Here is a 12,958-nt window from a genome sequence, read left to right on the forward strand (position 1 = left end):
AAAGAAAAAAGGAAAAAGCAAATCTCAACTGGTAACAAATTCGCTCGCATCGAGCAAAAACTATGTTTTCGGCCAGTCGGATTGTTAAATTGCATCCCTGTTTGCGTTTCATGAAAGTCGATCATTATTCACTTCAGAAATCATGTCTTGAGCAAATGTCTGCAACACAATATTGCTTTGCACAAAATGTCGACACATGGAATTAAATATATTAGGGTTGTCCCTAATGAAAAGGCAAACTGCTCTTTTTACCCATCAACTCAAGACAACCTAAATCAAGAACCGAAAATATGCAGTCCTGCCATGCGCAGTTCCTTTAAATTGAAAATCATCATCATCATTATCAACGGCGCAACAACCGCTATCCGGTCTAGGCCTGCCTCAATAAAGAACTCCAGCCGTCCCGGTTTTGCGCCGAGGTCCACCAATTCGTAATCCCTAAAAGCTATCTGGCGTCCTGACCTACGCCATTGCTCCATCTCAGGCAGGGTCTGCCTCGTCTTCTTTTTCTACCATAGATATTGCCCTTATAGACTCTCCGGGCTGGGTCATCCTGGACCCGCCCACCGTACCCTATTGAGCCGGATTTTATCCACAACTTGACGGTCATGGTATCACTCATAGATTTCGTCGTTTTGTAGGTTACGGAATCGTCCATCCTCATGTAAGGGGCCAAAAATTCTTCGGAGGATTCTTCTCTCGGACGCGGCCAAGAGTCTCCGAGGAATACATGAGGACTGGAAAGATCATTGTCTTGTACAGTAAGAGCTTTGACCCTATGGTGAGACGTTTCGAGCGGAACAGTCTTTGTAAGCTGAAGTAGGCTCTGTTGGCTGACAACAACCGTGCGCGGATTTCATCATCGTAGCTGGTATCTGTTGTGATTTTCGACTCTGGATAGGAGAAATTATCAACGGTCTCAAAGTTGTATTCTTCTATCCTTATTCTTCCTTTTTGACCAGTGCGGTTTGATGTTGTTGGTAGGTTGGTTTTCGATTCTGACGTTGCCACCATATATTTTGTCTTGCCTTCATTGATGTGCATCCCAAGATCTCGCGCCGCCTGCTCGATCTGGATGAAGGCAGTTTGTACGTCTCGAGTGGTATTTCCCATCATGTGGATGTCGTAGTTGGGTGGGCTTAAAGAAGATCCTACCTCTTGTATTTACCTCAGAATCATGAATCTCTTATCGTAGACCGTTGTTGATGTCGAATGGTCTTGAGAGTGATCCTGCTGCTTTTATCTCGCCTCACACACTGCTCAGCCTAATCAGTCTTATCAATTTCGTGGGTATACCGAATTCTCTCATGGCCGTGTACAGTTTAACCCTGGCTATGCTATCATTGGTGGCTTTGAAGTCCATGAAGAAATGGTGCAACTGATGTCCATATTCCAACAGTTTACCCATCGCTTACCGCAGAGAAAAAATCTGATCTGTTGCTGATTTGCCTGGAGTGAAGCCTCTTTGGTGTGGGCCAATGATGTTCTGGGCGTATGGGGCTATCCGGCCTAGCAAGATAGTGGAGAATATCTTATAGATGGTACTCAGCAACGTGATTCCTCTATAATTGCTGCACTGTGTGATATCTCCCTTTTTATGTATGAGACAAATAATGCCTCCTTGCTAATCGTCAGGCATTGATTCTCAATCCCATTCCTTGAGGACAAGTTGATGAACAACTTGGTGTCACTGGTCGCCTCCATATTTAACCAATTCGGTTGTAATTCCATCGGCTCCTGGCGACTTATGATTTTTAAGCCGATGAATTGCACGGACTGTTTCTGCTATATTTGGTGGTGACAATATTTGTCCGTCGTCTTCAGTTGGCGGGACCTCCAACTTGCCGATGTTCTGGTTGTTCAGTAGCTCATCAAAGTACTGAACCCATCGTTCCAATAAGCCTATTCTATCGGAAATCAGATTTCCCTCTTTGTCTCGGCAGGATGAGCATCGAGGTGTATAAGGCTTGTTGGTAAAACTTGTGCTCCTGGTGCGGTCGCTTCCTTCACCATCCTAGTTCACAAACTTGTTGGTTCTCCCAGGCTTCCTTTTCCCGTCTGTGAAGTCGTTTCTTCGCTCAATGGAGTTCGCGAAAAGTCCGTGCGCGTGTCCGCGTTCTTCGAGAATGGAACATTACTTGGTACGCAGCATTCTTCCGTTCCGTTGCTAGCTTACATTCATCATCGAACCAGCCGTTCCAACTCCTTTTGCGGCTGGGGCCAAGTATGTTTGTGGGCGTATTTAGGATAATGTTCTTCAGGTGATTGTGAAGATCATTTGTTGATGCTTCATCTCCAGGACCTCTGTTGCCTGCGGTTATTGCGGCATCCATTTCCCTCTTATAGGTATCGTGGAAGGATGTGTTGTGGATGGCTTCAGTGTTAACTCTCACCTGATTGTTAGAGGGGATTCTGCGAGGTGTTGTTATTCGAGGTCGGAGAACCATGCCAACGAGATAGCGATCCACTTGAATACGTCCCTACTTGACTGTTAAAATCCCCAAGTATGATTTTGATATCATATCTAGGGCAGGCTTCGAGGGTTTGTTCTACTGCCTCGTAGAAGGTATCCTTCTCCGACTCTGCAGTCTCCTCTGTATTTCTAAAATTTGCCTCGCAAGCGCAGAGTGCATAGCCTTTCGCTTATGTTTTCAAAGCCGATAACAGCAGGTTTCAGTTTTTGGCTGACTAAGAAACCTACTCCGAATACATGGTTTACTGGGTGGCCACTATAATATAGGATGTAGCGACTTTTCTCCAGGAAACGGGTCCCTGTCCAACGCATCTCCTATAACGCTGTTGCATCAGCCTTATATTGGGACAAGGTATCGGCTAGCTGCTCATCAGCTTCATCTCTGTACAGTGAGCGCACGTTCCATGAGAAAATGCGCAAATCGTTATTCCGTTGTCATTGCCGGGGATCGTAGTTGTGTAATCCGTCCAGGCCGAGGCTCCTGTTGTGGCTTCGTAACAAGTTGTTTTCCGTGTAGGGTTGTCAGCCCTACCCAACCCCCAACCTGGAGGACCAGTTTGTACAATTTGTTTGTTTAGGCGTGGGAGATTCGGCTTCATCCTTCTCCGTCAGTAGCTTTTCGTTAAGAAAGAGCTCCAAGCGGTCACCACGTGGAGGAGGAGATAGGGTTTGGTAGTAGAGCTTTTGGTGTTGATTCAGCAGGCATTTCCCAGATTTCATGCTCCATCGTTTCGCCCTGGAACCTATACTACCATTTGACCACCAACACAAACACAAAACCTTATTAAAATCGATTCCATGTCTGTCTGTCCCCCACACTTGATGTACTTGAAAACGGCTGAACCAATTGTCGCCAAAATTGGTGAGAACGTGTGGTCTATAAATCCTTTTACACATAGCAAGTGGCACCATTTTGTGTTATGTTTATATGCGAAAGGGTGTGTAAAATTTTTTTTCACGGAATATGGTCATGTGAGGTATTAAATTAAAGGGCTCGACACTTTCGAAAACCTTTTTTTTGATATTGGGCCAAGCATAGGGGAGTGAGAGCTCAAAACGTGTGCACCAAAAAGTGAAGCAGGTCTTCTTCACAAAATCTACCCAACCGAATAATTTGGAAAAAAATCACCATGATGCATCTATACAAAATCTAAGCCTCAATATTAATAGTAGCACATTATTATATTCTAAAAATTTACCTGAAAACCCCTTTCATTCTAGAGGTGTGATAATCTAAGACAATTTTGGAAAGTTTGAATGCAATCCGATTAATACTAACCAAATTATTGAAAGTTAAATTTCTGCATTTTAAATAAATTTATTGCACTCTAAGATATGTATGACGTCATGATCATATAAAGTGAGGGCTGGGTACATGGGATCATTTTCGTTTTTCTTTTTTATTATACCTGTTTTTCGTTATTTGTATGTCAGTATTAGTTACTGATAGGCATGTGCATATATATGTATGTTCTAATGGAGTTTGCGGGTAGTGTTCAATAAGCTGGAGATGTCTATACGTATGCTTTCGTGCATAGACTAAGGTGGAAATGCGGCAAGATGCGTTAGATCAATTATTAAAGATGAACACAGTATTTGCATACACCTTTGACATGTATTGTACATACATGTGTATTTTGTAGTTTGGCAAAATATGAAGGAATATTTTATATGCTCACATAGGACGAACACAAAACCTTTTACCTGAAGCGCCGAACTTCCGGTATTCTTATTTGTTTGTCTTAAGCCTTTGTCCTGAATTCTCTTTAGCGTGAATTAAATTAATTTCAGATCATGACGTGCTACGCTATTGGTCCAACGCAACATCTTCGTATTTACAGCCCCGAGGCCAAGTCGGCCAACACTCAGAACCATAATAGGCGGCAAGGCGGACGAACAATGCGTTAAATTTTCGATTTGAGATGGTTGTTGATGCGTAGATCACAGAGAACACCAATTGTGAAATATCACTTCACCCAGGTTGCGCTGATATGTAAAGAAATTTCATAACAAATTTCATTATTGTCTGATAGCATTGCCCGAGGTATTTAAATCGCTCAGTTCGGAGCAGGTCCTGCCACTGACAGTTTCAATCCGAGACCGTGTTGCATGAGGCATCATTCCATTTCTGAGCAAGTCACTCGATATCATTTTTGCTATGAGAAGCTAGGAGAAGATAATCTGCATAAAGCAGCGCGTTTCCTTTCACGAACCTTCATGTCAACATCGTCATGCCAATGCCAGATATCTCGGTAGATGAACCGCTTGCCTGGCTTGGTGTCCCGGAGGGTTGCATAGACTTTGTGGATCATTAACTTAAACTTAACTTAAAATTTCAACAGCTATAACTAAACACATTATTTCCGGAAGTAAATACTTACACGTCACGAAAATAACAAGTAATCTGATTGCATATTCATACATCAGATCATGCTTTTTATTAGGGTACTTTTCCTTGAGAGACTGGTGCCAAACAATTTCCACTATCACATATCCTTGAAGTGCATATGACATAAATATTGCCACGGTAAATAATACATCAATTATTATCGCAAGTCTACAGAATAATGGAACAGGTTCACTAGGTCTCATATGCGTTCATCAATATAATACTCACATTTCTGTGCGAGGGATATTCAACGTCACACTTCCAAGAGACTCGTTTCCGTATTTAAGATAGCCGAAAAATCCGATTAAGATATACAAAACAACTAATATGGCCATTCCAATGCTTAGAATTCCGAACCAGCCACCGAACCTCTTCGGATCTTTCATATTTTGCTCCAAAGACATTATCTAAACAGATTGAAAGGCTGTATCCAAGTAAGAGTTGAGGAGAAAAAGCATGTTAACTTACCAAACCAACGGACTCAAGTGAAAAGAGGACCGTTCCAAAAAATAAAGGGTAAAATCGTACATCCGCCATGGGCTGTTTTCCATGAAATGTGAGCTGTCCTTGATGCAAGTAATAGCAGATCATCCCAAGAGCTAAATAATTTCGAAGAATGTGAGGCAGAGGAAGTGTAATAATTTTATTTATTCTTCTGATTAAACTGACTCGAATAGCAATTGAATTTAAGCGTGCGTATACCTATTGGAGCATTTAGTAATTACAGCTACAACCCCAAACAATTTTTATTGAATTTCTATAGTGAAGACGAAACTAATTATCCCAGGAAATTGCACTCCCATCAAATTGATAGTACAATCGTTTCCTTCCTGCTATGACGCTACAATTCCATTTTGAACCTTGACCTCCCTAATTTTTCGTCCCCATTCTTCTCGGTCCAGTAACCGCGTCCTTTAATTTCGGAAACCGAGCAGCGTGTAAATTGTGTTGTCCACTGAGACATCCCATTTGTTTTGGAGTTTTCCAGGTAGTTTGAAAGCTTTTGAAACCTAATATGAATGGCGGCTTTTGGCTTGTCATATAATACATAGGTACAACTTCCTACTGTATCTCATTCTCCATCCGTCGTCAAACTACATTGGGCCTAAGATTCTTCTGAGGACTCAACGTTCGAAGGCGTTAATTCGTTTCGTTGTAGTTTTGCTAGACCAAATATTGCTTACCAGGTCATGAAGCTTGATCGCCATCTCCACAGTTCTTATTTTTGGTAGATTTCCAGGCATTCAATCGAACGCAGGGATGTTCGATGCAGCTCATTCCTCAATGAGGACGTCGTGTATCTGGCTGTCATCCTATTTGGTGAGACATATGTTTTCTTGTGAATCCTGCGGATAGGTAAGAAACTCGATGCAATTGCCATGTTTCTGCTGCGAGTGAATTCTATGAGCCTGCTTCCGTACTCGTTCGTTATATGATGGAGACTATCGGCCTCAATCAGTCAGTTCACGTCCTTTTCCCATTCGTTCTACTAAACAAAAAGAGGGGGTGTTGCTTTCTCAAGTTACACAGTTGTTTCAACCTTGAAAATACTGTTCATTCGAGAGCCGAATAATTTCGTTTCCTGGACCGCCAAGACATCTTGGAGCACTTGTCAACTCATTTCGATTTTAAAGCTTAGAGACGTCGTCCTTCCCCCTGCCTCGTCTGCTGCTTTGCATTCTGCACCGGCGTGGAAGTGAGAGTAGAATTTAATAGTAGGGCTGTGTTGAATCAGATAGAATTAGCCCCCCCCCCCCAGGTATTTGTTGAAAATTGCAGTCCCAAAATGGGAAACATCTGAGGAACATATTACCAACCAACGAACCAATATCTATATTACTGATATTAAGTAATATTGATCTGCCTCAGAAAAATGTAGCCGCGCAGGTGGAGCCAATTTGCTATGACAAGCGGAGAAACTTCAGCGAATAGTAATCTTATTGACCACCCTAAAGTTTAGATGATGTGAAATGCGAAAATAATCGAATCTATGGCAGAAAAAGAAGACGAGGCAGACCCTGCCTGAGATGGAACGATGGCGTAGACCAGGACGCCAGACAGCTTTTAGGGATATCCAATTGTTGGAGCTCGGCACAAAACAGCGATGTCTGCAGTTCCTTATTAGGGCAGGCCTAGAGCGGTTGTTGTGCCGTTGATGATGATAAATATCAACCGGAAATGACAAGGAATGAAAATGATGAAAATAAAACCTCTTTACTTGGTGGTTTTCCGAAATATTTGTTTTAGTCATATAATACATCGAAAATAACGGGAAATTAAAATTGATGCTGATCGATTTAGGGAGAGGGAACTCGATTGCATGGCATAGCGGGCAATGTTCAAAACTTATCCCTACCAGTTACTCCTTCCCGATCACATCTCGTGCGGCTGACAGGTCTGTGCTCCGAATAAGTTCTTCAAGTTCTTATCTAGCTAGCGTACTCCGATGATACGACGCAGCCAGCTGTTCACGACGGCTTTTGGGTAACAATGGGAGTTATCTTATATGTTCCATTCCCATATAGCAACACAGAAAGAACACTACCATAGAACAGTCTCGATTTAATCTTTGTGTCGAGATAATTGCATTTCAGATTTTAGACAAGACAGGGCTTCGTGGATATATTATACAAATTGATTGACACCTTCGATGCTCTTCCCGTAAATGCAAATAAGGTTCAGTCCAATTCTAGTGGTCTTTTCAAAGCCACTGAATGATAAAAAAGCAAACAAGTGTCATCAACGTATTCGAGTTGTTTGCGGAAAAAAATCATTGTCCATTGAACTTCTCCACTTCCTCCGGACAAGGAGGTATGAAGAACGTCGCCGATTACAAAAAGAAATAATATCGGTGACGAGATGTAACCCTGGCGGACTCCACTCCACTCCTTAAGATGCTCTGAGATTCTACCTTAGTTCAATACGTGGCATTTAGCACCATCGTACTAAACTCTGATAATAGCGAATAATTTTTCCGGAGTGCTTCCCCTGTGTCAAGCAGGCCGTATACACTCCCTGTTCATACTATCGAAAGCTTGCTTCCTTGAGCAGGAGAACGTCCGTAGGATGTGGCCAACGCAGTCTGTCGATCAAGCTTTAGAAATGTTCTTTGATGCGTTCCAGGATTCTTTCAAATATTTGCTCGTCGTCGTGGATGAGATGTTAACGTCTTTGACATGACCGTTAAAAGATTTGCGACCATATGGAAACTATTTCGTGATGCGGTATACGCTTCTGAAATCTTTGCGTTCTCCAGCATCTTCCGCTTGCTTAACCAGCGAAATAGCGAATTCTCTCTTATCACGGCACGCATACGCTGGACTTCTCGGGATTTCACTCGGTATCAGAGTTCGAGCACTTCGCGCCCGCATCGGTAAATAGAGCTTTCAACCCCTTCCGTTCTCAATCCGCTTCCACGATTCCGCATCCAATCAGATCTTATGACCCTTCAAGGCGTGGCCGACGACTTCCGTAGCACCCGATTAAAAGAGCATTTTTATGTCAGTCTGGTTCTTATCGATATAATCAGGCGGATTACTCAGTGTGTCTGCCATTCGAGGAAGAGAGTTCACCTGCTGTCGGGCGACAGCTGGACCATAGAAGCGGCCGATGTTATACTTGGGGGCACTGTTAGATACTAGACAGCTACCACACTCCCCTTTGCCCTTGAAGGGGGGAAATCAGTGCGAGTACGCACGATTCCAAATTGTTTTGCCCTTGAGCATAAGCGAGATATATCGAAAATCCGATCAGCTGTCTTTGACATGCCGCCCGGACTTGCCAATTTGTTGGTGAAATTGGCACGTTTTTGTCTATGTAGAAGTGAATACGTGAAACTACGTTTGGCTATATGGTTGAGCACGCATTAGTGCCATGGCTGACATATTCTTTTCATCTCTCTCTTATCAATACGATTTGACGAAGATTATGCCTTGTCCTTCTTTAGCGTCTCTGATGTGTACAGATAAGCTTCTGTAGCACATTCGCAAGTCGGGTCATTTTAGTGTGGGTACTGCCTATAGAATATCTACTGTGCTTGGGGGGCCGTAGCTGTCCAACTCTGCAAGAAGTGATATACGCAGCGCACAAGTGACGGCAAGAGATCATCAGGTGAAGATAACTCATCTTCTGCTGATCGCGAAGTAGTGGGTCTGATTGAAACCTAATTAACCAGCTTCCATCGAAATAGCACCACCTTATGTTGGTAATGATTTTGTGTGAAGAGCGCTATTTCATTCAGTGAAATGTTTTGTGTTTTCACAATAACAGATATTGCATGGATACATCTACGACAAATATATTCATGATCGGCCTGATATATCCTGCCTTCACCCCGGTCATTTGATGGTTTGTCGGTTCGTCCTTACGGTTAGCACAAAAGCCAGGTGATTACAAATGGCTGGTTAAATTTGCGTAAAAAAATCGTCGAGAAAACTAACATTATACGAAATGATTCTTTTCAAATTCAAACTCACCCACAATAGTTACCGTGTTTGCAAGCTGCGAAAACGGGACCAAAGTCTTCAAGTCTCGAATCAAAAATATGCTTGCGAATGGAATTATGAGAATGGCCATGTGTATTCTGATGTCCAGTTCCAAGAAATTGGCGTCAATAAGGTGTTTTATGTTGGCGGCTACAAACACAATATACACACAGCAAATCCCTAGCTGATCCAGGATTAAGAACATATCCACAACCCAACTGAAATTATCGATTTTAGAGTTGTTTATATTTTCAAACTTGCCTAAATCTTTACAGTGAAGGCTGTTCAAGCCAACGCAGAAATGGTGGTCCTGCTTGTAGGGAAAGCTGCATTAATTTAGGATAGGTGAGAATAGGCACTTGATGACGCTTGCACAAAACGTATTGGCAGCGAATCTGAAAGCGAAGAAATCGTAACCCAATGCTAAAATTTCTTTTCACAACATTGTAAGACTTAGCCTCGATAATTACCAGGATTAGCAAACAGTGAACACAAATGAATCCAATTAGGCAGGTACTGATCACACCATTCACATATCCTGCGTATTTAAAAGCTTCTGGCATGGCAAGTACACCCGTCCCAAGCGCAGCTTTTAAAATGTGAACAAATGTCTCAATGGTTCTGAAAAGCAAAATAAGGAGATCATTTTATTTATGGTAATTTTATGTTTCTGATAAGCAACTCACGATGTGGGTTTTTCAACAAGTCGATGTGAGTGAGGATCGTATTCACCGATGAGGATCTCCTCAATTTCCTGAGACTCTCTAAAAAAGTCAATAAATCGATTTACAGTAGAATAGCTCCCTATCCAACTGGGATGTACACAAAGTATTCCACTTTATATAACACAAACGTTAACCTAACTTACGGCACTATCTGCTGGTCAACTTCCACCATTCTCTATGAGCAGTTCATCCTCAGTTGAAACCTAGAAACTTAAAAATAAAATAAACGGAAAGGAAGTCAGCGTAACATATCTAAAATCAATAGTCACATAATTTTAACGAATTGAATGACATTGAAACATCGATGACTTTGTTCCACTAGATTTCTTTGATAAATTCAATATGAAGGCGGCAGAAACTTTGTACCTGGGTTAAGTACGTGCATAATTGTAACATATTACGTTTTGGTGCCCACTAACTTCACCTTGATGCTATTTTCGAGTAAAAGCTTTCTCAACAATGTATATATATATATTAAGATTCACGTATGAAACTCCGCCATGCTATTAACATAGTATGCTGGTCCCAAGCCCAGCTAAAGCAGGAGGGTTTGAGGCAACATATTTTCTATTATCCTCAGTAAAACAAAAATCAAATGCTGGGATCAGGCAAAGACATAAATAAGGTATAGATGGTGTTATTCCACTATGCTAAATCAGGTAGGATCTCTCTTGGTGACAGGTCCAGCGACAGGCCGACCAAGAAAATGCATACAATGTCGTTAAAAACATGATGATGGGATTGAGTCACAAGCCTCGGAGAAATGCTAGGGCGTCCACCTCAATCGACGCAGCAGGACGGGTCCCGGTCCTGTCGAGACATAGGCAAGGGTTCTTGATGCATGGACGGCGTCAGCACGTAAGAAAGTTAGTCCGAACAAAACAAATACGTGTCTGCACGCTAAATGTTGGTACCCTAACTGGAAAGATCGGGGAACCCGCAAGAGCCCTTCGGAAAAGGCGCATTGATATCTGCGCTCTGCTAGAAACCCGATGGTCTGGTGCCAGAAGCTGCGACATTGAACGCGAGCGCGGTAAAAATGGCTATAAACTTCTCTATTTTGGTAACCCACACACTCAATATGGTGTTGGCATTGCCATCTCAGAGGGTTTCCGTGATGCCATTAAAGAAGTCGAACGATTTGATGGTCGGCTGATGAAGCTCACCAGTATAGCAGCTGATCACATTATTCACTTCTTCACCGCGTACGCACCACAGACAGGTCGACCTGATCCCGAGAAAGATGCCTTCTGGCAACTTCTCGATGAAAAGACTTGTCACGTGCCTGCTGACGACTATATTATCATTGCCGGCGACCTTAATGGTCATGTGGGTGAAAAGGCAGACGGTAACAGGTGCCATGGGGGAAAGGGGTTCGGAGCACGCAATGAAGCTGGTGAGAGTATAATCGATTTTGTGGACACCCATGACCTTGTACTTATGAATACATGGTTTATCAAATGGTTGTCTCATCTTCCTACATTTTATAGTGAGAACAGTAAAACGCATATCGATCCATATTCTCATAAGACGCCGACATTTTACCATTGCCACTGATTGCAAAGCCGTTCCCTATGACAACATCGGCCATTGATTCCCATCCTGCGAATTAAACTACCGATAAAATAACGTGAGGAACGCACTGGCCCGCGGCGCATGAAATGGTGGCGATTTGGTGAGAAAAAGAAACGATCTCACTCACACGATTATCGACCATTACGAATGTGAAGAATCGAACGAAATGAAAGACATAAAGCGGCCTCTGCCCTTTGGGTCACCAAACCAGGTAAACGATACATCAACCGAGATACTTGGCTTTGGAATGATGATGTTGAAATGAAGGTCAGTGAAAAGAAACGCTTCTACCACAAATTTCTCGACGATAAAACACCGGCGAATTGGCAAATTTATAAGAATGCCAACCGGGAAGCAAAAAAACAGCCTCTGTCATCCAAGCGGACCATTACAAAAATCTTTAAGATAAACTGGACACTCGGAATGGCGAGAGAGATTTGTATCTACTTGGTAAAAACCGTAACGTACGTACACAGGATATCGAACACTTCTGTTGCGTTGATGACAAGAACGATACTTTGTTTACCAACCGTCGACCCGTAACGGAGCGGTGGCGAGAATACTTCGAGCAGATTTCAACTGAAGAATTTGCTCATCCTCCACTTGCACAATCATTGTTAACATTTGGACCAGTTCCACGAGGAGGCAGGTGCTCAGAGGTGGCGGTGAGGAAGACGGGGCGACAACTCTGTCGCCCAAACCAAAACCAAGTGGCGGAGGAGAACCTCCATAGTGGTGGCACCGGGAGACGCTATACTCACTTTGGTTTGCCGGCCGTGATGCAGTAGACGAATGCTCCAAAGGCCTAATTAGGGCGATCAGACCCGAGTCTGCACGGGGACTCATCTGAAGTGGTCACGAAACCTTACCAGGGTACCTGGACTCTCATACTTCGGGTGAATTCCCGTTGTATGTGAGTACAGCTCGGCGTGGTGTTGCGTTTCAGCACGGGTGCCGTACTCCTTAGTTTGGCAGAGATTTAGGTACGTCTTGCATCCACCAGTATGAATGCTAAGCCATGCACTTGGCATAGACTGGTACAGTTGTTGCTTGTCAGCGGGGTGTCTGAAGAAGACCGTGGGATTAAGTCGTCCAGACAGGTGCTCACCTTAAACCCTCAAGGACTTAACTTAACTGTCGAGGAGGCATTAAAACGTATTAAATCGGGGAAGCCACAGGACCTGACTACATCGCATCTGAGCTTTGGATAGCGAAGAGCTCTGACCCAACACTGTGGCTCAGTGAATTCTTTAATCGGGCTATTCAGGGAGGAAGAAGAATCTGACTGGCAAGGAAGTACTACTGTTCCAAA

General features: G+C 43.0%; 1 protein-coding gene across 2 annotated transcripts in view; it reads right to left on the bottom strand.

The window, feature by feature from the left end:
- Positions 1-10,392, bottom strand: part of LOC119649071 (proton-coupled amino acid transporter-like protein CG1139) — a 23,326-nt gene extending 12,934 nt beyond the window's left edge. For both annotated transcript variants that reach the window (XM_038051064.1, XM_038051063.1), the window contains exons 1-8: positions 10,215-10,392; positions 10,033-10,110; positions 9,817-9,967; positions 9,620-9,741; positions 9,338-9,564; positions 5,331-5,461; positions 5,091-5,269; positions 4,855-5,030 (exon numbers count right to left, since the gene is read on the bottom strand). In XM_038051064.1, coding sequence (XP_037906992.1) covers positions 4,855-5,030; positions 5,091-5,269; positions 5,331-5,461; positions 9,338-9,564; positions 9,620-9,741; positions 9,817-9,967; positions 10,033-10,110; positions 10,215-10,243 — 1,093 coding nt within the window. In that variant the 5' untranslated portion in view covers positions 10,244-10,392. The remainder of the gene's footprint in view (positions 1-4,854; positions 5,031-5,090; positions 5,270-5,330; positions 5,462-9,337; positions 9,565-9,619; positions 9,742-9,816; positions 9,968-10,032; positions 10,111-10,214) is intronic.
- Between the last annotated feature and the right edge of the window lie 2,566 nt (positions 10,393-12,958).

The sequence above is a fragment of the Hermetia illucens genome, chromosome 2 (genome assembly GCF_905115235.1).
Source record: "Hermetia illucens chromosome 2, iHerIll2.2.curated.20191125, whole genome shotgun sequence".
In the NCBI taxonomy this organism is placed as follows: Eukaryota; Metazoa; Arthropoda; class Insecta; order Diptera; family Stratiomyidae; genus Hermetia; species Hermetia illucens.